Below are 27,959 nucleotides of genomic sequence, written 5' to 3'. Positions count from 1 at the left end.
GTGGACAGCTGTCTGCTCCAGCTGCCCTGTGTGGGTACACCTTTAATTTAAAGCCTGTGACCACGTAGTTTTCTCTTGAATTAAGAAAATATCCAAACAGTAGAGTTATTAAAAAAGATCTTTCTACTTCATCCCAGTATTTATTCTTATCTAGTATAAAATGTTACTACAACTTGCTTTTTATTCCTTTCCTCTCTCATAAATCATCTCACGACTTCTTTTATTTTTAGACCCTACTACAGAAGATTCACAGTTCAAAATAATCATTATTTATCATAAACGGCACCTTGGTTTGACCTCTGAATTCGTCCTCTGGCTGAAATAAACTCCTCTGTTTAACTCCTCTCCCTTTAAACCGCTTTTCCTCAGAAGGGCTGCACCTCGCAAACAAAAGGTTTGAACATCAAGCAGGTGGAGCTGCTCGGATATCCGCTCTGTCACATCACAGAGAACAAAAAAACTGAAAAGCAAACCGTTTAAAACTGAGTGTTCAAAGCAGTCTGAACATTCTGCCTCACAGGGATTACTCATGTATGCCTAAATTTAATGATTTAAAAATGCTGGTCGTGATTAAAATGAGATTAAAATAAACATTCACCATTTCAAATCATGACCACTGGCATTACAGTGGAACAGTAATGACAGAAAATAAGGAAAAGTATAATATAACATCTTGTGCAAATTTATAATTTGGCTAAAAAATGGAGATAAACCTAAAAAAAACTTTGGGATTCACCAAATCTACAACCTGATCATTTTTAATAGGAATGAATGCACTGGGCAGCTCAGCAACACCAAAAACATTTGAAAGATAGTAAAGTGCACGATGACAGGATTATTTCCATGGTTAAGAAAATTAACTTTCACACATCTGACCAAGTCATTTACTAATCAGGTTGGTGGTTCGATCCAGTTAACCTTCAGTCACTCGCTGCTCCAACCTCGATGCCAAGATATGTTCACTGGAATGTAAATGCTAGATAGAAAACACTTAGAAAAAAGTACTGATATGAACGGGTGAATAACACGTTTTATAAAACTCAAGTAGAGTAAAAAAAAGTGCTATATAAGAACCTGTCCATCTATTTAAGAAAGCCTCACAAAAGAAACTGAAGGTGGCTGCATCAAAGGCCTAACAGAGCATCTTATGGTAGGAAATGCAGCATCTGGTGATGTCCATGGGTCGTGACCTCGTTCAGACATTTATTTTTTTGTCTTAAAATGGAAAAACTAGTCCTTATATTTCAAATCATGTTAGTTTGTCCAATTAATTATGAACCTCTGACTGTGAGGGACTGAGTATAAACATGGTTGTAACAAAACTAAAGCTGAAAGTTTGCACTTTATTATTTGATTTAAAATTCACTGTGGAGGTGCAAAACTACAAATACGATGTCTTTGTCCAACAAATTTATGGACCAAACTGTAAATAACCCACAAGCAGCTAAGGCAGTAAAATGATGCTTACACACCGCATCAGTTTTAATTCAAATCAAGTGGCAGAAAATGTGCTTAAATATCTGCACCTCAAACTTTTTTGCCTTTTATTACATAATTTGCAATTGTTTTGTCTTATGTCCACTTTCTTGTCAGTGAAAACTTGAATAGTAAAGCTGTTTTTGTAATAGAAAAGTAGAAACTTCCACTGCCTCAGTGGGCCGGTTGCCACTGGTGTCACATCTCCTCCTAAATGCAAATGCATAATTCAGAATTTCATTCTTTTCAACATTAACTAAGCAACTCTGGGAGTTTTTGCAAACACATCTGATCTCTCCCCCCTCATCTTCGTCAGGTGCAGACTGTGACGTGGATTCGGCCGCCCGCTTCATCGCCGTCACCTTCATCTCACTAAACAAAACGCCCAGCAAACTCATCTACCACCACTTCACTACGGCCACCGACACCTCCAACATCCAGATTGTCTTCCAGGTGGTTATGGAGACAATAATCAAAGAGAACCTGGAGGCCGTGTCGCTCCTGTGACTGCGTGTGGACTTTGTCACATTTTAAATACTGAAATATGGAGATCATGTCACGCAAACATGATTCCTGATCTCCCTAATGTGAGGAGAACCCCAGGAGCTCTGCTGCTCCTCTTCGATTTCATGATCACATGTAGCTTCTAAAAACTGTTTCAAAGCAGATTGAAGTGGAGGACCACTCGGTTCATGCTTTGCTCGTGTTGGTCCCCGAAATGTTGACTTTTGAAACCTTTAATTGAAAGTAAAAGGCATTAATGTTTTATACTGTAGATTTATATGAAGTCAAACTATGAAAAGTGACGCTGATTTTTATGTTTGAAGACTGGATATAGATACATGTGGCATTTATTTGTGTCCTCCTCTGTGAACGTGGGGCCAGCATGGAGCGTGGGTGAGGGTTTGTTCAGTAACTTTGGTGGCGCAGTATTCCATCATGCGTTTCCCGCTCATCCATCACTTTGTCTCTGCTGTGCGTCATGCCTGTTTTGTTTTTTTTTGTTTTTTGTTTTTTTAAATGAGGTCTTAATCACTTTAAAAACACACCAGAGTGTGTTGACTTGACATCCTGAGCTAAAAACACCCACATCTGTGCACAGCCCCTCTATCTTCTGATTCCTACCAGTCACACTGATATGGGGAAACTTATTAGAATTTAAAAAGTGAAACGTCTGACTTGTTAATTTCCTTCCCATCACCAATGACAATTATTGTTCCAGTATTACACACAAACCCTGTTTTTGTGTTTTTCAGCCAGGATGAAACCACCTATATGTGATTTGTTTGCAATTAGCTGAGCTGGAGTTTGTTTCCAGGGCTCCCCTGTGCTACTGACTCCAGTAATAAACAAGATATGGTAATGACTGATGCAGTGTGATATGGATACTAAAAAAGAAAAACAGTGAGAAAAACACCCCCAAGTGCCTGATGAAGTTGTTTTACTGTGCTGTAATATAAATGCTTCATACGCATGTATGAAATGTGTTTTTCATTCTTTGTTTCTTCTTTCTGAATTATTTTTTATGTTTACAGTTCATTAAGTGTTACGTCCTGAGACTTACTTTATGGGTTGTACTGAATCTGGAGTACAGAATAAATGTTATGCTGCAAACTCAACGGAAATCATGCAAATGGATAAGATTCAAATAATCCCGTGCTGGACCACTTATGTGTCCCCTGTGCAGTTGAAGATTTAAAGACACAGTTAGACTACACAGCAGGTTACCAGTGTTTGTTCATTTTAATAGATAAAATAAATAAAAGTACTTTACAGTAAATTGCTCTGCAGTCGACTTCTCGTATATTTAATACAGTTTGGCAACACAGGTAAATGTCAGGGTTCAAACACTAAAGATGAGAAATAATTTGGGAAGAAAACGGCTTGAGCGAACATCTCTCACACCGATGTTTTTCTTGTTTTTTTTCTTTTACACTCATGTCTACGCAACAAAAGCAAAACTGAACAATGTTAAGGGGTTTAAATAAGAGAACATTCAGAGTCTGCAGCGGTCCGTCTTTGACAATTTGTGGGTCTTTCCCGGGAGTCGCCATCAAACCCTCACACTCATGCATCCTCGTTACTTCTTTTCTTTTTTCCGGTTTCCACAGCAGTGCTCCCCGGATTCTGCGGAGGACGAGTCCAGTCGGGACTTACGCGGACAGGCAGTCCAGGGAGTCCAGAGTGAGGAAGACGTCCGCCTTGCACTGGAAGGTGCCCGTCCCGTCCCGCATCAGCTCGCAGCTCTTCAGGTTTGGAGAGATGTCCTTCACGCAGATGGCCTGAATGAGGCGAAAATGACAGATGAGAGAATTTAAAGGCAAAAGACGAGTCCTGTTTAACCAGCCTGAAAACTTACATTTCACTGATTTCCACCGATTACATAAAATCATGCAGACTAAAATAATTAATCCTGGAGTTAGGGATGTAATCAGTTTAGATTTAGTTAAATATGCGATAGCAGTTTTATTAAAGCTGACCTTCAGCGCCCAATCATTTCATTTTTCTGTTTTCTTTGTTTTTGTCTTTAAGATATTTAAAAAAAAAAAACCCAAATATATCAGGAGTATTAATTCAATCTCATCCTGATTTTTTTTTTTTTAAATTTATTTTATTTTTAAGATGTCAAACTTTCAGCACTAATTAATCGCCAGTGTGCGAGCTGAATGGAAAACAAACTTTACGCGCATACCTTCTTCGTTTTACTCTGAATGGTCATGTTTTAAAGCGCTTCCTAACAAGAATAGCGTTTGTAGTATGTTCTTTTTTGGCACTCACCATGCTTTTGAGGATGGAGATCTGCCTGGAACTCTCCGGGATTACGTTGTTACCGACTGTCTCTCCGCTCTCCATCAGCGTCTCCTCGGAGTCGGATCTCCGGACATACGGTGACCTCCTGATACCGGACAGCAAACCTGAGGCGCGACCAACCGAGTAGTAACTGGGACCGGTGGTCTGCTTGTACCAGGCTTCAACTGAATAGCAGGAGATGAGCAGAGACACTCCAACGCACACCACAGCAAACCTGGCTGATTTCTCCATGTCTGGAACCGTCTTGGCACGTTTTACGCAGAACTTTTCTCGTCAGCGGTGCGTTTGTTTTGCTTGGTGTTCAGGAAACTTTCTGCTGCTTATATAGGCTGACTGGGCGACGTTATCGTGACCCAGGTCGTTCGTCAAATCAGAGCTATGAGGTGGGCGGATGATGATCCATCTTCAAAAGGAGGAAAAAAAACATCCGAATTGATCCGCTCTTGATGGTTTATTGGCGCCACTGGAATGTGTTTGTGTATGTGGTAAGTGATAGAGGGTCATAGGACGTCAGCAAATCTCTGACCCTTGAAGAGGTCAGAGCGAAATTGATTAACATCAGTCGACCGTGACAGACACTGACACTGTAGTCAAAACACAACAGACACCGGATACCGACAAATTAAAGGAAGACACCTTGTATTTCACTGATTCATTCCTAAAAGAACTCTACTTGAGCGACAGGTGGTTTTCTTTTTTCCCCTTTCCAAAAGATATTTCCGGATTTGTCGTTTTGTTGATGGTTGTTGAGATGCTGCTTAAGAAGTTGGTTGAAAATCCCTCAAATGTTCAGTTAGAATCAAAATTGGTAAGTGTGCAGGTCTCAGCATATGATTCACATCATTCTCGTGAAACTACTGAGTCAGTGCCCCCTTTGGATGAGGAGCTTTGTCATCTTGGAAGAAGCAGTCATCTAAGGGAATAAGTGGAGTGAAACCATGCCAGCAAAATGCCGCCCACAGCATAACAGAATTACTGAATAACCTCACTTGAGGGGTAAAGGGTTCCAATTTTTCCTTCAATAAATCACCCAGTAATTAAGTGTGTGTGTGTGTGTGTGTGTCCGTGTCCGTGTCCTAACTGCACGTATTTATTACATCACAATGTAAAATAATCAGACTGACCAATTTTCAGAATTTCTTGGTTGAGTTTTCACATCAGTGAAAAGTTACGATTCATTACTTCATTCACAGAAATCAGCTCCATCAAGCAAAATCAGAGCAAAGGGCTTCAAAATCTTGAATTGAAGTAAAGGCAGATGGATCAGGAATGACAAGATGAGCCGATCGATGGGTGAACGAGTTTTAACAGCTTCCTACAAGGATTTAACGAACCAGTCTGACTTCAAAGTGGATTTCATAGGAAAAACGGTCCTATTTCAACAGAACCCATTTCGAGATTGATCCGCTGACATCACCAGTCATGCGTCATGAACTCCACCACGTCTTCAGTTACCAGATCAATCTATCAACAATAACAAAAACAGTTAAATGGTGTCTAAATATGTTGCCTTTCTATAACTCAGGGTTATGGTGAGAGTCTGGATGAAAATGGTGAAAATGAACCTTAAATGTACAGAGACGGAGAAAAACGATGAGCGATTAAATTATGCAGTAAAATAAAGCGGACGGTACAAATTAAAGCAACTGAAATTGTTTATTTTAAGCATTAAAAGCATCACTCACATACAAAATTAGAAATAAAAATAAACATATTGTATTTTACAAAGTAAATGTCCTCATCCATAGACCTTTATCAGTCAAGATGACTGAAGGTACCATTAGGGTCCCTCATAGTCCATTGTAAAGTGGTCTGCAGTGCGGCTCCAGTTTGTCCTCCAGGACATAGTCTGGTCCACAGACCCAGGGGTCGCCAGTCTTCCACTGCCACTTCTGCAGATCCTGCTTCAGGCTCTCCAGCACGCCGCTGTAGGACGGGTCTGACACCAGGTTCTTCGTTTCCAGTGGGTCTGTCCTGCGTTAGCGATGCAATTATTAATATTTAAACATTTTAGAAAGACTGAGCTCATAAGCCACAATTACTCACTGCAAATCCCTCCATCTAATGCAAAAATAATGAGTTATATTTACTAAAATGACTAGACTATAGCAACTATAGCTTCTGTTAGTTTTATTAAAATTAGTCATTTCTTCAGGGAAATATGTTGGCGTTAAACTGTTGAACCGTTCAGGGTTTAACATGAATCTCACCCCACGACACATGTGATAGGCTACAGCTTCTCCACAACCCTAAACCCAGTAAGAGAATGGTTGCTTTGCCTCCATTTCTAGTGAAAATAATAAGCATTTTATTGGCTAACATAATATCTGACTAGTGTTTTTTCCCCCACACATTACATTTAAAAGTACTAAACATAGCCTATGAATGAAACCAACTTTTACCTCTTAAAAGCTTAATATTACCATCAAATACTTTTTTAAAGTGCACTACATATCTACGTTTAAATAAGGCGTTTATGTTGGTATATAATTAAAATATATATATATTAATTAATTAAAACCTTCAGGTCAACAGTCATTAGCACAGCAGGAAAGAAGAGTAAGAAATGAATGGTGAAATAAATTATGACAAGTAATAATCCGTTAAAATGTTCTTATACAAGTGTATGCCTTCATTATAGTGTGTTATAAGTCATTCATTAAATGTTTTTATACTGTGCATTCAATCAGGTTGTTGAAAATCAGTTTTAAATTAAGCTAAACGTGGTTTTCAAAGCCAATCTGTGGTGTAGTTTTAGACTATCAATAGTGTTCATTATTGGAGAAAAAAGAAACTTGATTACGTTTGTGCTCGTTCACTCTTCAGCTAACAGTCACCTTCATCCGTTGTTATGAATGTCATCTTTAAAAAAGCTTTACACTCTAAGAAACTGAGGGAACAGTCTGTTAACGGTCTGATATAAGATGTGAACGATGTGTCTGCAGATGTGGTGGACTCAACTAGCGAACCATCTACGTTTTCTACTCACAACTGATTAACCTCAGTGTAAAAGTCACAGCAAAGACGGTGCTGCTGATTTTTAGTGTGAAAGACGGCACAGCTCGTTATCAACATCCTCCTCAGTTTTTCACTTGTTACTGCTGCAGTGAAAAATTACGGACACACAAACCGTGAAATAAAAAGCTTTAAATGGAAACAGCCTGCTATTTATGTGTCGCATTTTTTTTAGTGACCGATCAAAGTGCTTCGAAAGACGAGTTGCATTTGACCAGTACATGTTTCTTCTGTACTCTAAGCACTTTATCCTTCTCACATCCACAGCAGATTGAGAATCACCAATTAACCTAACATGCATGTCTCTTTCTGTGTTGTTGAATATGTGGGTGGAGGGCAGGAGATTCATGCCAGGAATCTTTACCATCAAATGCAACAGTGTTTGGAAAAAAAAAAAAAGAAAAGAAAAAAAGTTTTAAATACTGATAGATCACCAAAAAAAAATCTGAACAATCATGGCAAATAAAATTTGCTCAACACGTGATTCTTGTTCTGTTTTTGACCTCTGCTCTTTGTTTGCTGAGACAGAGTTGTTATCGCTAAATCAGCTGTTTTAGGTTTATCTCACTGGAATCGGTGGATGCCCCAGTCATCCACTGATCAAGGTCAAGTATTGTGATCCACTTTTCCATGAGGACCTTTTAACTCCCGTCCTTTGCAGGGACTGATACTTATCAGGAATAAGGTTGTGTTTGCTTCTCTGGATCAGCTCTAACAAAGCGAGTGACAGCAGCTGTTACAGACCTGGTGTCGTACAGCTCCCAGCGAGCTCTGTAGTAGTACTGCTCCAGGCTTTTAAACCAGTGTGTCGGCTGACTCAGCGTGGTGCGGTTCAGCAGGTCCTGAAAGGTGGGCGACACGTACAGATCTTGATCAATAGGGAAGGGCATACGGTAGTGCAGGTTGTGCAGAAGGTGGTACGGCACCTGGTGAATAGAGCGAATCGGGTAGTACATGGTGACCTGAAATCACAGCAAAAGTTTTAGTTAAAGACATTTTATTCTCTCATTAAAGTGTTGCTGTCATGTTTTTCTTGATTTTCTGTCTTATTAATACTTTTGCAACAGCGAATTTAAAATAAAGATGTCAGTGTACGTGCAATTAATCCTTCTGAGCCAAAAGCTCCACACTGCTCTAAGCACTTGGTTTTAGACTTTTGTTCCCTACTCTTGGCTCAGTGTGAGTCCAGTCAAAGCAGATATTCTTATATGGTTGTGTCAGGCTTACAACTCTAGCTGTAAGCACAGCAGCCCACTGCTGTTCAAACTTTTAGCTTGTAAGGGGCAGCCAATCAGAAAAAGGTTGGCTTCAAGTAAGAGGAGCGAAAATAGCTCATCATTAGTTTAGATAAGGGAATATTTTAAACTGAGTTCAAGCAAGGCTACCACCGTAGAGTCCAAAATAAAAATTTAGAGCTAGAAATAAAAATGATTCATCAAGCTAAAGTGGTGGTGATGTCCTGACCTCATGCAGGGACTGGCTGGAGTAGACAGTGTGCCAGCTGGTGGGCTCAGTTACCAAAGCAGGGAGTAACGAGCGGCCAGTGAGGTGGACCTGGGAGGCAGGGGTGCCAGGTAGGCTGTAGGATGGGTAAGGAACAGAGAACCAGTCGAGGATGGTGGGAGTGATGTCTGTAAAAATAAAAAGGAAAAGAAAAGATAGTAAAAACAAACAAAAAACTGACAAATGTTCAACTTAAGTTACTAATAATTAAAGGAATTCTTAAAAAGGCACACAGACCAAAATATAAGACCCCTTAGCTTTAAATAGTACATTTTAAACTAAGGGATACCCTCATATTTATACAACACCGTCAAAAGAAAGAAAAAGAAAGCCACATATCTCTGTATTTTTGTTAGTATTTGTTGATAGGTTGCGAAAATACTTCTACCCCTACTTGTACAGTCTATTACTCTATTATTTTTCCTTCTATCAATATTTCATGCTCTGTTGTTAAGTCTCCATCTAGTGTCTGCTTCAGATCAACACACCGACTCTTCTGCTCTGTCACTCTTTACTGGATCGTAATTATTAGAACTTTTTTATTGTTTGTTATTCACAATCCAGAAAGGTTTAGGAATGAGTGGCATCAGTATTTAACTTTAACCTGCAGCTCACTCTGTGCTCATAATGGATAGCTGCTTAATTTTAAGGCCTAAAATACTGAGAAAAGGTCCATTTGCATCGTTCCTTGTATCTTCAATTTTCTTACCCAGCAGGCTGACGTAGGCCTCGCTGGTGTCTCCCCATCGCTCCCTGTGCTCCGGAGAGGACACCAGCATCGGCTCTGCCGTTCCAGAGTGATAAAGGTTGGTTCTGCCATTCGGGAAGGGGATCCCGTTGTCTGAGCTGTAGATTATCAGAGTGTCGTTCTCATAACCAGCTTCTCTGAGCTCCTGAAGAACTAAACCGATACCTGCAGGGGATATGCGCAGCATCGTAGTTTAGTGTTTTACAACCTTCTTTTTCTATGTTATAAAACCGTTACGCACCCTGATCCAGCCGGCTCACTGTGGTGTACAGTGCAGCCAAGTCAGCTCGTGATGCAGGTGTATCCGGCACAAAAGGAGGAACCTGAAGTGCACAAGATGAGGAAATTCTGCATTATCATGTGTTAAAGTTCTGTAGCTTTAATTCAACCATCATGGTAACGTGAAAAGTTAAAAAATAAAATAAAATAAAAAAAAGAGTAAAGACTAAGACAAACTGGGAGATAAGAAAAAGCTGTGGAAAATTTGGGCATTTGGAAATTTCTGTTAATTTCAACTGCAGCCTGTGCAGGCTGTAATGCAAAGCAGCAATGAGCTCAAGACCAAATCTTAAATGCTTTATCTGGTGTTTGGTCAAATATGAAGTCCGTGATAAAACCATCATCGATGAGTACTCCGTTTAGAATTTATTGTTAGGCGAGTACGTCATGAATGAACCCACATTTATTAACATTAATGCACTCCCAAAGCACGTAACTGTAACTACAGCTAATTCTGACATTTAAACAAACTTTTGACTTGGTGTGAAAAATATGGCATCTGGCCAAAACAGTCCTAACTTTTATACAACTTAATCAGTCAGATGGTTTAAACCAACGGTCTCCAACCTTTTTTGCGCCACGGACCGGTTTATGCCCGACAATATTTTCACGGAACGGCCTTTAAGGTGTCACGGATAAATACAACAAAATAAAACTAGTACCGGTACCGAAAAAAAGAAAATTTATTCACAACACACGTGAAAAGACCAAGGAAAACAGTAAACGATGAAAACGATAACAAAATAACGCTGAAAACCGATAAAAACCCTGAAAACTATACATTTCACACCTGAGCCTCAACTCTGGGGACCGCTGGTTTAAACAGTTCTCAGAAAAACCTGAGTATATGTTTTGTTTAATTTCATTTATTTATTTATTTATTGTCTTTAGTTTCCTGTAACAAATGACTTGACTCACTCATTTCGTTTGAATGAGCAGTTTTGCAGAAATCTGCACAGCCACATTTTAGGCACAATCCCAGAAACAAAAACACACTACTACAGTAAACAGTTTTGTAATAATTAAAGAAACACTTTAACCAGAGTATAGCATCAAGCCAACCTCTGGGATATTGATCTGGAGCCCTACAGCAGGCTCATGACGGTGCACTGAGGGCTTAGTGTACTCTAGTTGGTCCTGTGCTCACTGCCCGGCACCATAGAGCCTGACTGTCATTTACTATAAAATGCCAAAATTTAAGTCCACCACTGTCACCCTGTACTTTTCATTAATGAGAACAGGCTCATGCTGAGCACATGTGACAGACAGGAATGGGTTTGGACAAGTTGGAGAATAATGCTGCCTGTAATGTTGTTCAGCATGACCAGTTTGGTGATGGTTCTGTGATGGTCTGGGGAAGCATATCCATGCAGGCTAGGCAACGGCACACACAGTACAATGGCACAGTGGTTCCTGGGTTCCTCCAGTTGCACGACAAAGCCTGGCTTCATGTGGCGAGAGTATGCATGCACTTCCTGGAGGATGAAGTAACTGATACCACCGACTGGGCCCCTAAATCCGATAGAACAACTCTGGTATGTTATGTTTCAGGCTATCTGATGCTGCCAGGTTGCACCTCAGACTATCTAGGAGCTCAGTGATGTCCGGGTCCAGATCTGGAGATCAGGAAATTCCTAATGATACCATCTACCATCTCAGTAGGAGCATGCATACAACAATGTCAGCTGCTGCAATGAAATTTCAGCAAAATGGACTAGCCTGCTTTGATTTTATAGCCTTTTTCTTTTTAAAACAGTTAAATAATGACATAAAACAGGTATTAAAGCAGAAACTGGGATTTTTCTGACCTTTACTTGGTCTGGCGTGTAATACTGTGGTGTCCAGTCAGGGATTCTACCCATCCCCTTTTCACCATTCCCAAACTTCTCACAGAAGGCTCCGTATTGGGGCTGCGAGTGTCCACATCGATGAGTATCATGGAAGGCAACATAAAGGAAAAATGGCCTGTCTTCATTCTTTATATTCTCCCGGTTACTTTTTTCTGCTTCTTTCCCGTTCTTTCGTTGAAAGGCTTCCTCTTTGTGAGTCTGGAAAAACTTGCGGACCAGGAGTTTAATGCGAGTGATGTTCCTCCCCACCTGGAGGACAGAGCTGTTTTCCTCTGTGTAGGCAAAGTCAAAGGGGTAGACAGATCCAGGGCCAACGTGCTTCTTTCCAATTATACCTGTGAAGAAACAATCAGTGAGTTTAAAAAGTAAAAAATAAGAAAGATTTTTTTTTATAGACATGAGAAAAACGGGTCATTTTGTTATCTACCTGTGTGTACGTTGGTTTGTTTGAGAAGCAGTGGCAGACTTTGTACTTCATCAAAAGAATTAAAGTGATGGACTCCTTGATGAAGTCCATAAATGCCATTCTGATGCTGGAAACCACAAGAGAAACACACCTCAATAATTCACCTCGCTTTAATGAGAGGCATTTATAGGTGTGTGTGTCTCACCTGTGGCAGGCCGGTGAGGATGGCGGAGCGGCTGGGTGAGCAGCTGCTGACAGATGTGAAGGCGTTCTTGAACACCACGCTGTGCTGAGCCAGAGAGCGCAGGTGAGGCGTGTGGACCACAGAGTTGTTATAAACCTCTGTCTCGAAACCTGCATCATCAGCTGTGAGGAGAAAAAGACAGAAACTGATGCGGGGGCTCAAACAAAATGCCCATAACTCACTTTTAATAATCTCTAAAATCTTTGTCATCTACATACTGCTTTGCAAAGTCAGTAGGGTAATGAAACCTGGCTTTGAGTCACAATTGCAGTTCTTCTCAGAAGTACAGGATGGGTTTAAGGTTGGGGTTCAGTGCAGAGGATTTAAGTAGGAAAAGTGTTTCTTGGTGGATCAGGCTTCATGTAAAGAGACACTGACATTTTTCTTTTTCCCTGAGTATAGTTTTCATTTTTTTCCAATTGTTTGGCATTTTCTGACAGATCATTTTAGATTAGTTTTACTTTAAACATATTCCTTCATAGAATATTTGTACGATAATAAAATCTACTTGCATGAAGGTTAAAACGGCTCAACATTGTAACATACAAACAGACTTCTGCCTCATATTTAGTTTGTTTGGATTTAGTCAACTTAATTATTTTATGTTATGGAGAGAGGTTCTACTAATAAACAAAATAAAACCAACTGCCTAAAACACTTATAACCTCCATCATGCACTTTCAGTACTGTGCAAATCTCGTGCCTCTACTTATTTCTATATACAGAGTTTATACAATCCAAAAAGTCAATATTTGGTATGACTATCTTATTTCTTCAACACAGCCTGAACTGTCTTGGGCAAGCTTTCTTGTAATTTTTTTTGAGCAGTCTTCAGGAATCATTCTCCAGGCTTGAAGGACATTCAAAGCTGTTCTTTTGCACTGTTCCCTATCACTATAATGATAAAGTCTCTGGGGAGGCCGATCCATGACTGATGGTACTCCAGTATGTGTTTTTCTATCCAGGCATGCTTTCACTGCATTGTCGGTGCATTTGAGATCATTTGATCATCCTGAAAAATTAAAGCTGTTTTTAGTAAGACGCTTTCTGCATCCATCCCAGTGTCCATCAGTTTTTATGATCCCCAACTGCAGCTCCAAACCATGACAGAGCCTGCACTGTTACAGATAGCTGTTGTACCTCTCCCCTGATCTTCTCTGTAAATACTAACAATGATTTGAACCAACAATCTCAAATTTGGATTTGAGACTGTTACTGCTGATTTTCAGTTCAATTCTTGTGTAATTTGGTGTACTTAAGCCTTTTCCCCATGTAGCTTTCATTAATCATTAATGCTGTAGATATTTTTTTTTAAGCCTGGCACTTTTAAGTGGATTGAAAATGAGTGAACAAGCAGTCAATGTCCAATGAAAAACTTCGGGAACTATTGAATCTCTGTTATATAACGAATTTAAGGGTGGCTCGAGATTTTTGCAGATAATTGTAATGGCAACAGGAGGGTGTATTTCAGCATTTTAAATTTCCAGCCAGATAACAGAAATGATTTATAGTTTCTCCAGGAGCACAAAAACGTGAACTCACCAATTATTAGAAGAACATTTCTTGTTTTGGACTCTCCGATGCAACATGATGCTAAAAAAATAATAAAAACAACCCGAGGGAGCATGCTGGCCTCTTCCTCTATTTCTCCACAGAAAAATAAACTTTAAATATGAAAACAAAACTCGCTAAAGTTAGCACTTAAAAGCATTGTTGGAACGACGTGAAATATGCTTCCTCAAACAACTCAAACCCCGCCCACTGGGAGTCACATGACACAAGTCACGTGAGGAGAAAAAAAACAGGAAACGACTTATTTTTTTTTTTTTTTTTAAAACAGGAAACGACTTATCTCGCGCCTAGTCAGCGCAATGTTTTTGGAGAAGTGGGTTTAGCAAAAGGAACAGTAGAGAAGCACGTGAAAAATCACAGCCCAGCCAAGAGAAAGCATCACGCTGTGTAAGAATTTATGTTTTATTCAACTCTATTCTATTTTATTTACTCTTTTCTACTTTATTTTGGTCTGTTCTTGTCTATTTTAGTCTATTTTGGTTCAGTTCGGTTAAACACTGCGGAGTTATTTTATATTATATTGTCAAATTTCTATTTTATTCTGTTTTGTTTCATTTCTGTAGTATACGAATTCAGTCTCTTCTGTGCATTCTTCTCTCTTGCACCCAAACACATCACTGTTTTTAGTGTATTATCATTCTTTTTTGATAATTACAAGGTTGTTATAGTCTGGGTAACATAGACTCATAATCAGACACAGTGGGAGATAAAGTATCAGTCTGAGGTCAAGTTCACGTAAGACTGTGGACCTATCTGTTGGACTTTTCTGATGAGGGAGTTTATAGTTTGAAGGTAAAGGTGACTTCATGAAAAAAAAAAAGTCCTGACTGTTCAGATACCGGTATGCAAAGCACCCAGCTGTCATATGATCGCCATATAATTGTAAATGACACACAGTGAGCTTGTGAATGGTTCTTTTTTTGTGTGGCACGCAGATCACAGCATGCACCTGAAGATAAGTCCTCGGCTTGAAGAAATGCAAACAAACAGGTTGACAGCTGCTTGCATGAGCAGCATCTTTGTGGCGTTTTCCTGAATGCTGCATATCTCAGCAGGAGGTAGGAAATAAAAGGAAAAAACAGAAACTTGGGCAGCACCCAGCAAAGCTGATGATATTTAAAGCTGAGGGGAGAACTCATGCTTTGTGTGTGGCTGTTGTTTTGTTCATTTTACTTTTTTCTGCTACAGATGTCTCTTTGCTGAATTCCTCTCCCGCCAGTCTTTACCTCTAAGTGTGATGCAGCGGCGTCTGATGAGAAGACAGTCAGCCCGGTGCTGCTGTTCCTACAGCACCCTGAAGGCCTGGTTGCCCATCCTCTCATGGCTGCCAAAGTACAACCTGAAATGGCTAAAGATGGACGTCCTTGCTGGTCTCACTGTTGGATTGACGACTGTACCACAAGCGCTGGCTTATGCTGAAGTGGCCGGCCTTCCTGTGCAGGCGAGTCTTAGGCTTTCCATTAGGGTTCACCTCCCTCTGGATAACTAATTTGGCTTTCCTCTTTTCCTGAGACATGAGCTTTAAGATGAAAAAATAATTAGCTGCATAATTAGTTCAGACTTTATTTTATTTTCTGTCCACAGTTCGGACTCTACTCGGCCTTCATGGGGGGGTTCATTTACACCTTTCTGGGAACCTCCAAGGATGTGACCCTGGGCCCCACGGCCATCATGTCCCTCTTGTGCTCCTCTGTGGTGGGAGGGCAGCCTCACCGAGCCGTGCTGCTCAGCCTCCTCTGTGGACTCATCCAAGCTGTGATGGCGTTACTGAGATTAGGTGAAATGAGTGCTCCCGAGGTCATGTGGAAAGCTTGTGATTTCAGTTTTGGGCTTTTCCTGAAAAACTTGTGAACCACTGACAGCAAAACAAAATATTTTTTCACACTAACACACATTGTTGTGTGAGTCTGAGAGCACTGGTAGTTTATCACATCCTCCAGTATGTAAAATTTAAGGTGAAGTCCAAAAGTAAAAACAACATCACAAAAATCGAGTAACTATCATGTAGGAACTTAAATTTTAGAAGTAGACAGTCTACTATAAAATCTGTGGCTCTTAAATAGTCATCTGTTCATCCATTTTATTAGCCACATATCCAGTTCAGGGTCGTACGGAGCTGGAGCCCCCTCACTGCTTTCATATGGTGTGACGCAGGATACACCCTGGACAGGGATGGCACAGAGAGATAGCCATTCATGCTCACATTAACATCTAGGTTAGAATTGCCATCACCCGACCAAGCATGTCTTTGGACTGTGGGAGGAAGCTAGAGTACCTGGAACAAACTCCACAGGCACAAGGAGAACATGAAACCTTGTCTCATGTTCTCCTTGGACAGGACCCAATCCAAACTTAATTGTGCTGCGGGTTATTTTTAAATGACTTACTAGTCTTGTGTCATTTTACGGTAAAATGTCAATGAATGGGCAGCCTACGAACATAAGCTCCTTATCAAATGAGAATTTATATTTTTTCCTTAAAGAGTTACTGTAATATTTGAAATCTGGAAGGTTTAATAATGTCTTGGTTCTGTAAATCATCCACTGCTTTGCTTTGCTTCTCTTCTGCAGGTTTCCTTCTGGACTTCATCTCTTTTCCTGTAATAAAAGGCTTCACATGTGCTGCTGCAGTAACCATTGGATTTGGCCAAGTCAAAGTAAGAGTGAAAACATGCACACACAGCAAAAACTAACACACATACATAGAGTTATCTCAGCATATACAACACATCGAACTGTATGCCTCAGTAGGAAAAAAAAGTCTTTAAAAGAATGAAAAGATAAAAAGTGAGTCTTTATTAAAACAAAGCAGAAAGGAAAATATTACATAAATAAACACGCCAGGATGGAAATGAGACCAGAGAAAACAGGAAGGCATAACAGATGACACAACAAAGAGCAAGGGCCAAACTGAGGGTATAACTGCACCAAGGCAGATTAGGGGAACGTGGAACAGCTGGGGCAAATAAACACAGGTGTAAATAATCGACACAATGAGGCAGGGGGAGAAAGTAAGACTAAACACAATGTAAAGGAGACAAAATGGTATCAAAATAAAACAGGAAGAGAGGCACAATAACTAAACTGCAGACAGAACTAGCCTAAACGTAGGGGAACTGGCATAGAAGGAAAAGGTAGGAAACAGTAATTTGAACTAAATGCTCAAGACTGAAACGCTAAGGGAGTACACAAAGGTGAAAGTCTAAACCAAAACCAGCAAACTAAAGATAATGAAAAATAAACAGAACTTGAAAAGACCAAAAAACACAAAACGCTGGGTAAAAGACCCAGAATCATGACAGAAGAAGTGCTGAAAAATACACTGAGAAGCACACAGAATTTAAAAAAAAATCTCTAGAATGATCAAAACTAGCTTATTGGCATCTAAGAAAATAGAAAAGTCACCAGAAAGCACCACAATAATGATTTGAGCATTGGGTCGACCAGTGGTTAGTACTGTTGCCTTTAAGCTAAAAGGTTGTGTGTTTGAATCCACCTGCTGGGTCCTTTCTGTGTGGAGTTTGCATGTTCTCCTTCTGCCTACAAAACTCCTTATTGCTTTTTTATTTTTTTTTTACTAGCACAGGCTCTGATGTACATTCCCGCTCTGCTTCAGTCAGGTTCTTGTACTTCTCTGCGGTTTAGCCTCTTAATAAAACACTTAAACACAGCAGTCTGCTCTCTATAAACTAAGCACATGGCTTTACCTCTGACTTTAGTAAATAAATATTTGAAAAGTCTGTGTCTTAAAACTCTATATTCTGCATCAGTGTTTCTTTATTAATTAATGCAAGTTGAAATCTCTTTGCTTGCACACGCATACATAAAATACAATAAAATTAATAGTTGCCTTCAAAAAAAAGAAAAGGAAAAAAGTTGTGGTGTGGTTTCCCACAAAAATCACACCTATCAATTTCCCATTGACCTCATGCAGACAGGTCAAAGATGTGACTGGTGAGCACTATAATCTGTGTTGAGCTTTTACTGGTGGATTTGCATCATTGTTGGTGAACTGATTAACAATAAATGGTAAATGGTCTGTATTTGTATAGCGCTTTATTAGTCCCTAAGGACCCCAAAGCGCTTTAAACATCCAATCATTCACACACTGGTGATGGCAAGCTACATTGTAGCCACAGCCACCCTGGGGCGCACTGACAGAGGCAAGGCTGCTGGACACTGGCGCCACCAGTAGGCAACAGGTGAAGTGTCTTGCCCAAAGACACAACGACCAAGACTGTCCGAGCCAGGGCTCGAACTGGCAACCTTCCGATTACAAGGCGACCTCCAAACTCTTGAGCCACGATCGCACACGCGAATGTTTAGGTTATACTCAAAAGTGCATTTTGACTGCTCTGAGTGCGTAAACTCCAAAGAGAGAACTGCTCTTGCCCTCTCATTTTCTGTTCATAATGTCAGTGGTTTTACCTGCTCTTCCTTTTTTTCTAGAATATTCTGGGAATCCAGGGTGTCCCTCAGCAGTTTTTCCTGGAGGTTTACTACACCTTCCACAAGATCCCTGAGGCCAGGATCGGTGATGTGGTTCTTGGTCTGATTTGTCTCGCTCTGCTGGTCACGTTGATGTTCATGAAGTCGAGTCTAACCTCTGACAGTGACTCCACCTGCTCCATGTATGCCAGGAAAGTAGTGTGGGCTGTAGCTACCAGTGAGTACCTTTGTGTTTGAGTACACGTGTCTCTCTTTTACAAAAAAAAATATTCTGTTCATTACATTTTTATTGTATTTCTTTATATCATCAGTGCGTAACGCTGCAGTGGTCATCGCTGCATCCCTCATAGCATTTTCCTGGGAGGCGTATGGTAATCACGTCTTCACGATCACTGGAAAAACTACCCGCGGACTGCCACCATTCAGGCCTCCACCCACCTCTGACACTACAGCCAACGGCACCGTCGTTTCCTTTGGAGAGATTGTGAAAGTAAGGAGGAAACCGCCAGTAACCCGATGAAGACACTGGATCTTTTTGATAAATGATTGAGCTGAAAGTTTCACTTCCAGAATCCCTCTGCTCTCAGAAAGAGCTGCTGACTGTCTCGTCTTCCTCTCTGTGTGTTTTAAAGGACTTTGGAGGAGGGCTAGCGGTGATCCCCTTCATGGGCCTGTTGGAGAGCATTGCTATTGCGAAAGCATTTGGTAAGTAATGTTAATCACTGGTTTCAGAGGATAATCATAATGATGCTGGTAATTCCTTGACGTTTCCACTTTTTCAATGAGATGTCTTCAGACAGAATTAAACGATAGACATAAAATATGGTACAGATATTCACATTTCTTACCAGAATAATAATAAAAATAAGTATCTCCAAAACTAATAGCTGACAGTCCCATAATTTAACACGTTAAACTAACACTGTAAACATATAAAACTCCAATAGCAATCTTAATATTTATCATGTATTTAGCTTGTAAGTGCAACATGGCTGTCAATTTAAGGCTTCATCATGAAGATGACATTAATAAAGATCAATGCTTTATACATTTTTAAAAACAAAACATGTTTCAAAAGCATTTTTCTACTCATTAAATAGTTATTAGAGAGACTTAGACTTAGAGCTTTTTATTGTCATTGTGCGGTTTCTTGCACAGCGAAATTGGGTAGCTGAACCACAAAGGTGCTAAAGTAAGAAGATTAGATATTAGATAATAAAGGCAGCTAAAGAATGTTTTTCCTCATCACACTGGTGACTGATTTTAACTTAATGTTTCTCCTCAGCCAGTCAGAACGACTACAGGATCGATGCCAACCAGGAGCTGCTGGCAATCGGAGTGACCAACATCATGGGCTCCTTTGTGTCAGCCTACCCTGTCACAGGCAGCTTTGGGAGGTTTGTGTGTCTGTGTGTGTTATTTTCATAGTTATAATAACAGTTATGTTTATACTGACATGTTTTCTTTCACATCCAGGACAGCTGTGAACTCCCAGACTGGAGTTTGCACTCCAGCTGGAGGGGTTGTCACCAGTAAGTTGTGACACTTTCAGCTTTTACGTTTTCCTCTTCTGCCCCCTTGTGGCCATTTATGTTGTCATACAGCAAATTATCCTCACCTCACATTTCTTTAGTTTCTTTTTTCGTTATTGGTAAAATTAAAAGGCTTATCGTGCAGGTTGGAGACACTGCAAGAACAATGTTTGTACAAGAATTCAAAAGTTTATCTTTCAGTCTGTCATAGCATCCTTCTTATTTAAAAAAATAATAAAAATGCACCTTGAAGTCAAAACCAAAATAACAATCACAAATTTTTTTGCTATTTTGGTGCAAATAAATATCATATTTTATGTTGTTTATACTGTTTTTAAATGTTTCATGATTTTCTTTCTCTTTATTCTTGCAGGTGTAATAGTGTTGCTCTCCTTGGCCTTCCTCATGCCGGCCTTTTATTACATCCCCAAAGCTTCTCTAGCTGCTGTCATCATCTGTGCGGTGGCTCCCATGGTGGATTACCGTGTGGTGGCTAAGATGTGGAGGATACGAAGTGAGTTTCATCTTGCTATTTTAATTAGTCAAGTCACTTTTATTTATGTAAGATATTTAAATTAAAAACAGAATTTACCCAAAGTTCTTTGTATTTGACTATACAGAGTAGCCAAAATATATAGAAAAGATGTGAAAAAGTGAAAAAAGTGGATTGAACTGAATTCAATCTGTCAACTGTTGTAAACGACTTTATATGGGAGGGAGAATTCTGGAGTCTGGAGCCAGACTCAGTCACCATCTCAGTACCCCATTTTTAGGCAAGAACATAATATGTAACATGTGTAACGTCTAGTATCGATGGCACTTAAACGTTAATGATGATGATTTATCCCCCATAGAGCTGGACCTTCTCCCCTTTTTTGTGACGTTCCTGATGAGTTTCTGGGCGGTGCAGTACGGCATCGTAGGAGGTATAGCTGTGTCTGGAGCCCTGCTGCTCTACAGTATGGCCAGACCCCAGATAGAGGTGCGTTATCTTTTTATATCTGTGTGCAAGCAGTGTATGAAACTAGTCATGTGAAGTGAGTTTGTTTGGCTCAATATCACGGGTAAAGGGTAAAAGTGGCTCACAAGCATAAAACAGGAGAAAAAAACAATTAAGAAGGTCACAAATATTAAGTCATGAAATGGTCTTAAAAGTCATAAAATACTAATCCGTAAAGTACTAAAAATGTAAAAAAAAATACATGAAAAGAGAAAGAGGGGAGGGAGAGATGAAGGACGCAAAAGAGGATAATGATTAAGGATGATTTGACCGTGAAAATGTCTTAAAAGCGGCACATAAGATTTTTTTTTGTTAGTATTTGCCTGGGTTAAACATTTGCTTTTTGTAGGTATGTGAATCAAAGCTGGATCCATCCTTATCCACCCAGAGAAAAGTCATCATAGAGTTAAATTGTGATGTTTTGCTGCTTCTTCCTGTCACACCAGTGTGTGATGACTGGCCCAGCTTCCAGCAGCTAAACTCTCTCAGACTGCATCTTATATCAGGACCAAACTAGAACCCAGATGCAGGAGACACTGTGTTGTTTCGTAGTGGGGTATTCACCATTTCAGTTTATTTTAGAGCCAGTTACAGTGGTGGGAAAAAGTGTAAATACAAAATGCAGAATGTCCGACCGTCTGTTCATGACCTCTGCTGAAGCGCACTTGGGTTCTGCAGCAGGACAAAAGACACCAGCGAGTCCACCTCTGAGAGGCTTAAGAAAAACTAAATGAAGAACTGGAACTGGAATGTCAACAGAACTTTGAGACTTTCTGTGAACTTCTTAAATCTTGCCCTGCCAATACTTAATAATGAATAAGCTAAAAATAAAAGTAGTAAAAACTAAAACTAAACATTTTTCATAACTTTGATGAGGACACATTTGAAATATGTGGTATCAAACAAGACTAATGCTGTAATATTGCATTTCTGCATTGCAGGTGACTGATCACGGCGTGTTGGTGATGGAGTTGAGCAGTGGCCTCACTTTTCCTGCTACCGAGTATCTCAGCCACATCATACACACTCGGGCTCTGCAGGGTAATGAAATGCTTGATAGTCTGTGTGGGCACATTTCAGTGTTTCCTGCTGTTTACTTGCTCGTCTTTCCCCAGTGTCTCCACCACGGTCTGTGGTGCTGGACTGCTCTCACGTCAGCGTCATCGATTACACAGTGATCAGTGAGCTCAGGGACCTGCTGAGACAGTTCAAACTCCGAGAAGTGCATCTGATTTTTGCCGGATTGCAGGTACACCCTTCAGTCCTTAAAAACCTTTAATCCTTACTGAATGAGTTCATACTCATCATCTTTTGCTTTCCCCTGCTTGTGTCTTCCTCCCTCCTTCAGCCCTCTATTCTGAAGGTTCTCCTGGCAGCTGATCTGGAGGGCTTCAGGCACAATCACAGCGTAGACGAGGCACTGCAGATGGAGTCGAGGAACCTTCTTGATGACTAACACAAAAACTATCCAGTTACAGCCTGGAGAGGAGAGATGCCCCTAATCTGGAATTATAAGGCTCTTAAGACCTCAAAAAATCTATAAACTACCTCCAGCGAGTAATTTCTCTGCAGTTTGCAGCGACTGCCACTGACCAAGTGAAGAAATAAGGAAATCTGTTAAGTTTACAAACACTGTCCACTGCACAACAACTTTGGAGCACGAGTTTAATATAATGTCTGTAAATGTAAATAATATAATCTATTAATATCTGGACTGTGTAAGTAATAGTGGATATATGTGGTATAATTTTGCTAATAGATGTCTGTGTGGTGTTTTAAGGTTGAAAGTCCAGAGTGGGACCAAATATGTTCTTAAAAATAAGAAGTTACTGATTAATGAACTGAGCAAAGTCAGGCTAACACAAGTGCCATCTATCGTTTTATTTATTCATATGTGTAAAATGTACTGTAAGGCAGGAGTCTCTTATTTTATGTTGACAAAGAAATGCTTCTAGGTGGGAAAAAGACAAAACTTTTCTCTTTATAAATAAATTATTCCAGTGTTGCGAGAGACCTGGTGCACACAGCCTCCCAGCCAATGACAGCTGGGACAGGATCTCTAGTTCAGTCGTTAAAAAAAATGTTGAAGATGAGTGAATTATATTTTTAACCCAAATCATCACATTTATACAAAGATTTTTCCTGAATAAATCATTACAAGTTATTTGTGTTTCTGTGTACATGAAGAATTTTCTTTTCATTTATCATTTATTCTTCTATTTGATGATCATTAGTTATCATCACTTGTCATGGGCATGATCCTTGGGATCACCATGCAACCGTGCTGCAACTGAAGAGCTGGTTCAGGGTTCTTTTCCATTTCTATTAGTTTTATTTTTGCTAGTTTTCCTTCCAGTTTGCTGCCACATCTTTTCATAGTCTGTTCATAACTCTCCCCAGAATGCAGTCGTTTAAAAAAAAAAGTACGCCATCTTTCTGTTCTAGTTTTACACATCAGGACACAAGTTAAAAAGTCATCTAGTCTTCACCAAATTTTGAAATAATTTAAATAAAACCTCAGATGAAAAAGCAACACATGACATGTTACACTGTGTTGTTATCTCTTTGACAAAAACTAAACCAAAATGCAAGCATTGTGTAAAAAAAAAAAAAAGTGCACTCTATGATGCAGTAGGTTTTAAAACTACTTTTAACAGGAATAGCTCAAGTAGTAAGAACAACAATTAAGAAGTAATTGTAATTTTTTCACCGTTTGGACTGTTTTTTTAAACGAGTCAAAACATTTTTGAGGTATTTCAAGCAGATTTTAAAGCACTTTGAGAGTTTTTAATGATATCTTACTAACTGCTGACTCTGGGAATTCTGTCTTATTTGTGCTTTTGGATCTCACAGCAGCTTTTGATACAGTAGATCACAACATTTTAATTTCCCACCTAGAACATCATGTACATCAATTAGAGGCACTGCCTTGGAGTGGTTCAAGTCATACCTGTCTGACAGAAGTTTCTTTGTCTCACTTGGGAAATTTTATTCATTCGCCGCCCCCCTCCCATGTGGTGTACCTCAAGGATCCATCCTTGGGCCCCTTCTTCTTTTTTTTTTTTTAGCATTTATAAATAATCTCCTTTTGTTCTCAAAGAAAGAACTGTCTGCGCGTGAGTCCGTCCAGTAGCCATGACACAGAGTCAGCTTGTAGTCAGTAACTGGTTGCTCTTAATCTATTTATTTTGTTAATTTTATTCACTGTATATTTTATTGTTTATTTTACTCATGTCTTAATATTTAAGATATACTGATTTTTTTCTTCTTTTTTATTTTATTTTTATTTATATATATTTCTTTGTCTGTTTAATGTATGTTTTTTAACTGTTATCTCTGTATTTTATTATTAGAAAGCACTTTGGTCAACTATGTTATTTTAAAGTGCTGTATGTGCTGTGTGGGGATTCTGGGGAGGAATCACCACTGGGACCACAGTGCCTGGGAATGTACATAGTAGTTGTTTCACTGTTAATAAAACTCACTGTTCATCTGCATCAGTCCTGCATTTGGGTCCTACTTTCCCGCAACACCACGGTCTGCCACCGCTGTCTGTGATACCACAACTGAGAATCCACTGCCTTCTGGTCGGTGCCTCAGGTCAGTCACACCTCCAGAGTCACAAACAGCTTCTATCAGAGATATTAACAGTGACAACTTGAGTTGGCGGAATTATTTGGGCAGGTGTGGTGATTATTGATAGGAAAGAAGTGAGGTAATAATTACTATCAGAGAAATGGAACACCAGCCACACCCCTGGAAAAACACACACGCAAAGATAAGTTGTGAAATTCAGAATGTTAACCTACATTCTGAAGGTTAACATTCCAACAACACAAATGATTATCTTATGAACCTTTCTGGAAAAAGATGAGTCATACATGCCAAAATTCAGAATTCTGGGCTGTCTTAATAGTTCATGGACCCTATTCTCAATTCGTACCAGTGTAGCCGGCCTCTAGCAGGCTCGACTGCTCCTTACCTCTGGTCCTCTGGGACTCTCATCCTTTGGCCTCCCTAGTCTTGCTGCAGCTTCCCACCTTCATTCTCAAGTACATTGGTGACAAAGACACAAACATTCTCACACTAATTCTCTTTCTCTCACTCTATAAAAGAATTGTTAATTTATGCATCTGTGTATTTTCTAATTATTGTGTTTGTTTGTATGTTTTTTTTTAACTATACCACATATAATGTAATAACTGAAATAATACAAATAGAAATGAATAAATAAACAGATAAAAGATTCACATGACCAAGAGGAGCCTATAGATATAGCTGTTCTTGCAAAAGTCAAATGTGTTTTAAAACCACAATGCTGAAACACTGGAAAAAAATTTTTTTTATTATGACACCTATTTTGCTTCAGTGACCAGAGCAGTCAACAAAAATCATGTAAAGACAGATCTATTAATGATGAAGATCAAAAGCAGCTCACTTTTTCTGTGGCCCCACAACAAGGATGACAGTTGTGATTCGTACCAGCCTGTCAGATCACAGAGAACCAACTGGCCGAATGTTGCCCACACTTTAGGCTACAAAGGTCAACTCTGCACTAAAATTTGAATTCTGGCAAAACAAATTTTCTGTTGTTGGACAACAAAGACAAAGAATCTTGAAACTTGATGTGGGTGTGAATCAAACATTTCAAAAGAGTATACGGACAACCTATTTCAAATTAGCGCATTTTTAGAATATTTTCATCTTTTTTTATGCTAAAGTTTAAACATAAACAATGAGAGCTGTGAAATTTTAGCTTCATGTATCAAATACTTCTCAACCCAGTTTTTGTGTTTACGATTTTCTTAGTCTGCCAGTGTTTGTACTTCCTGTTTTACATTGATAGTCTTCTGTTTAATGTGCATTATGTTCAGTTTTGCTTCCCCTGTCTTGTCAGTAAGATTAGTGTCAGCTGTGTTTCCACCTGTGGACGTTGTGCTTTTTGCACATTTTTCATCTGCTTTTAATTGTATTCAGCCCCATATTTTAGCAAGACATCTCACCAGTACACTTAATCTTAATTCTGGCTTGATTTCTTGGCTTACTGACTTTTAAACTGATAGACCTCAGAAAGTGAGAGTCAACAATATCTTATCAGATGTGCTTTTATCTTCCATCAGATCCTCTCAAAGTTGTGTCCTTTTACCACTTTTATTTGTTATTATACAAATAAATGTCAGAGCCTCTACCAGGGCAGAAATATAATCAAGTTTGCAGATGTGATTGTCTCTCTCAGGACGTTATCTAACTAATGAGACAGGGAAACAAAACAGAACATGCTGCACACAACCAGTGTTGGTCAAGTAACTAGTTACTAATGACTGATTACTTCTCCAAAAAAGTAATCCAGTTACTTTACTGATTGCTTATTTTCAAAAGTAATTCAAAAACATGATAAACCCGAGTACTTAATAATGCAATAGACCTTTCAGCCCAATTCTACATTTGTCAGTGGGGATACGGGGGTTTCTCTGTGAACTTCACATTCCCATGGTGGCTTGCTAGGTTCTTGCTCAGATTTGAAGTTTAATTTTTCACTGTAGAAAGACGTTTTCTTCCCAAGCAGAGTACAGCAGACTCTAATGTTTTTGTCACTTTTTACAGAATTAAACTTAAAGTAATGTAAGTATTTCCACGGTTTAAACGCTGCATGGTCGTACTCTCTGCTGCAATCCATATTATCCATTGTTGATCTACACACATCTGTTGCTGCCATGGACGTCGCACACGCTTACGTCATTGTCATGAGACACTCTCACAAACAAAATCACGACGGTTTAGTAACGCGGTAATGCAGCATACTTACAGGAAAGTAACAGCAGTCTAATTACTCTTTTGCAATAATAATCCCTTACATTATTCATTACTTGAAAAAAGTAATTAGATTACAGTAAAGCTACCGCATTACTGCCCATCTCTGCACACAACACAAGTGACTATCAAAGTAAAACATGAAGCGAAACAAACACTGAGACACAGACTGACTAAACACAGGGAACAGAGGGAGTGAGGGAAACACGACCCGACTGCAGAACAGGTGAACAAACAAGACAGAGACAAAATTAGAATTACACAGAACAAGGTGGGAGTGCGAGGGACAGAACTTCCCAGGCATGATAGGCTACACAGAGACATGACTAGGGAACAGACAAATTAACACGGAGACAAGACTGACTTCAAAGAGAGATACTAACACAGGAAACCAGACACAAGAGAACGCAGAATGAGAACAGAACCGATCCCAATCGCCTTAGTGTAAGAGGCTCATTCTATGAATTTTAAAGAAATTTCGTATGGCAACACTGATATTGCTTGATATTGCCAGCCAACTGCTACTCTATCTAATGATATCGGAGGTGATACAAGCATGTAGAGTCCACATTAGGTGATTTTTTTATATGTATATTTCAGCAGCATGGAAAACCAACTTCATGCATCAGAGGTAAAAACATTTCTGCAAAAGAGGCATATGTATTTTAGAATTTAAGACATCCTCTAACGTGACTTAATGAGACTGATCTGCAGGATGAGAAGAGGCACTAAACAGAGAAAGGAGAAAGTTCCATGTCTCCAAGACATTAAGTTTCTGTGCTCTTAAAGACCTCTTATGTCAAACCTGTCAAGACCTGCATAAAAATTAAGAATAGCTGATTATCTGTGTTTTAGTAACTCTGAAAGACTGGCTGGACTGGCATTAAAAACAGATTGTCACTGAATATATTACTGAAATAATCAGTGTCAACATTTGTGCCAGTTTTGCAGTTTTAAAAAGAAAGACTGGAGTGGTGTGTTACAGGCACATGGTGTGAAAGAGAAAATTAAAGAAGAAAATGTATATGGCCTGACCTTTTAGATTAAACAGGTTCAGTTATGAAATAAAATGTTACAGTAAAACAAGTCATGTAAAAGGAATCTATCAATGATAAAGCTCAAGATGATTATTGCAGTGTTACTCTCACATCTATGTTTTGTGATGTATAGTGCTTTATGTTTTGCTTTGGTCTTCACAGTCAATGTTAAATACATCCTGAGAGGAACACAAATATGTGCTTTCTTAATAACGTTCCTTCCTGAA

The 27,959-nt window shown here is 39.4% G+C and overlaps 4 protein-coding genes across 4 annotated transcripts in view; 2 read left to right on the top strand and 2 right to left on the bottom strand.

Moving 5' to 3' along the window:
• gnav1 (guanine nucleotide binding protein (G protein) alpha v1) overlaps positions 1-3,211 on the top strand; it is a 44,742-nt gene extending 41,531 nt beyond the window's left edge. The window contains exon 9 of the mRNA XM_005925077.3: positions 1,793-3,211. Within this exon, the coding sequence (XP_005925139.1) occupies positions 1,793-1,983 (191 nt within the window). The 3' untranslated portion in view covers positions 1,984-3,211. The remainder of the gene's footprint in view (positions 1-1,792) is intronic.
• Positions 3,212-3,242: 31 nt separating this feature from the next.
• Positions 3,243-5,319, bottom strand: npb (neuropeptide B). The gene is made up of 2 exons (XM_005925078.2): positions 4,255-5,319; positions 3,243-3,758 (listed from the first exon to the last, which is right to left on the bottom strand). Exons 1-2 carry the CDS (start codon positions 4,516-4,518, stop codon positions 3,630-3,632), a joined length of 393 nt encoding a protein of 130 aa, XP_005925140.1. The 5' UTR covers positions 4,519-5,319; the 3' UTR covers positions 3,243-3,629.
• A 40-nt stretch (positions 5,320-5,359) lies between these two features.
• Positions 5,360-14,105, bottom strand: sgsh (N-sulfoglucosamine sulfohydrolase (sulfamidase)). Its single transcript, XM_005925080.3, has 9 exons — positions 13,875-14,105; positions 12,294-12,454; positions 12,110-12,215; positions 11,641-12,017; positions 9,795-9,876; positions 9,515-9,718; positions 8,767-8,933; positions 8,047-8,264; positions 5,360-6,261 (listed from the first exon to the last, which is right to left on the bottom strand). Exons 1-9 carry the CDS (start codon positions 13,957-13,959, stop codon positions 6,078-6,080), a joined length of 1,584 nt encoding a protein of 527 aa, XP_005925142.1. The 5' UTR covers positions 13,960-14,105; the 3' UTR covers positions 5,360-6,077.
• Positions 14,106-14,175: 70 nt separating this feature from the next.
• Positions 14,176-23,048, top strand: slc26a11 (solute carrier family 26 member 11). The gene is made up of 15 exons (XM_005925079.2): positions 14,176-14,291; positions 14,840-14,962; positions 15,093-15,345; positions 15,489-15,681; positions 16,475-16,560; positions 18,353-18,569; positions 18,664-18,842; positions 18,985-19,057; positions 19,638-19,749; positions 19,829-19,884; positions 20,258-20,398; positions 20,739-20,866; positions 21,826-21,925; positions 22,000-22,133; positions 22,233-23,048. The coding sequence occupies exons 3-15, from the start codon at positions 15,142-15,144 to the stop codon at positions 22,338-22,340; spliced, it is 1,731 nt and encodes a 576-aa protein (XP_005925141.1). The 5' UTR covers positions 14,176-14,291; positions 14,840-14,962; positions 15,093-15,141; the 3' UTR covers positions 22,341-23,048.
• The last annotated feature ends 4,911 nt before the right edge of the window (positions 23,049-27,959 follow it).

This window comes from Haplochromis burtoni, unplaced genomic scaffold (genome assembly GCF_018398535.1).
Source record: "Haplochromis burtoni strain Fernald_Lab_line unplaced genomic scaffold, NCSU_Asbu1 Contig_70, whole genome shotgun sequence".
NCBI lineage: Eukaryota > Metazoa > Chordata > Actinopteri > Cichliformes > Cichlidae > Haplochromis > Haplochromis burtoni.
The sequence above is the reverse complement of the archived record's forward strand: the minus strand, read 5'-3'. Positions and strand labels throughout refer to the sequence as shown.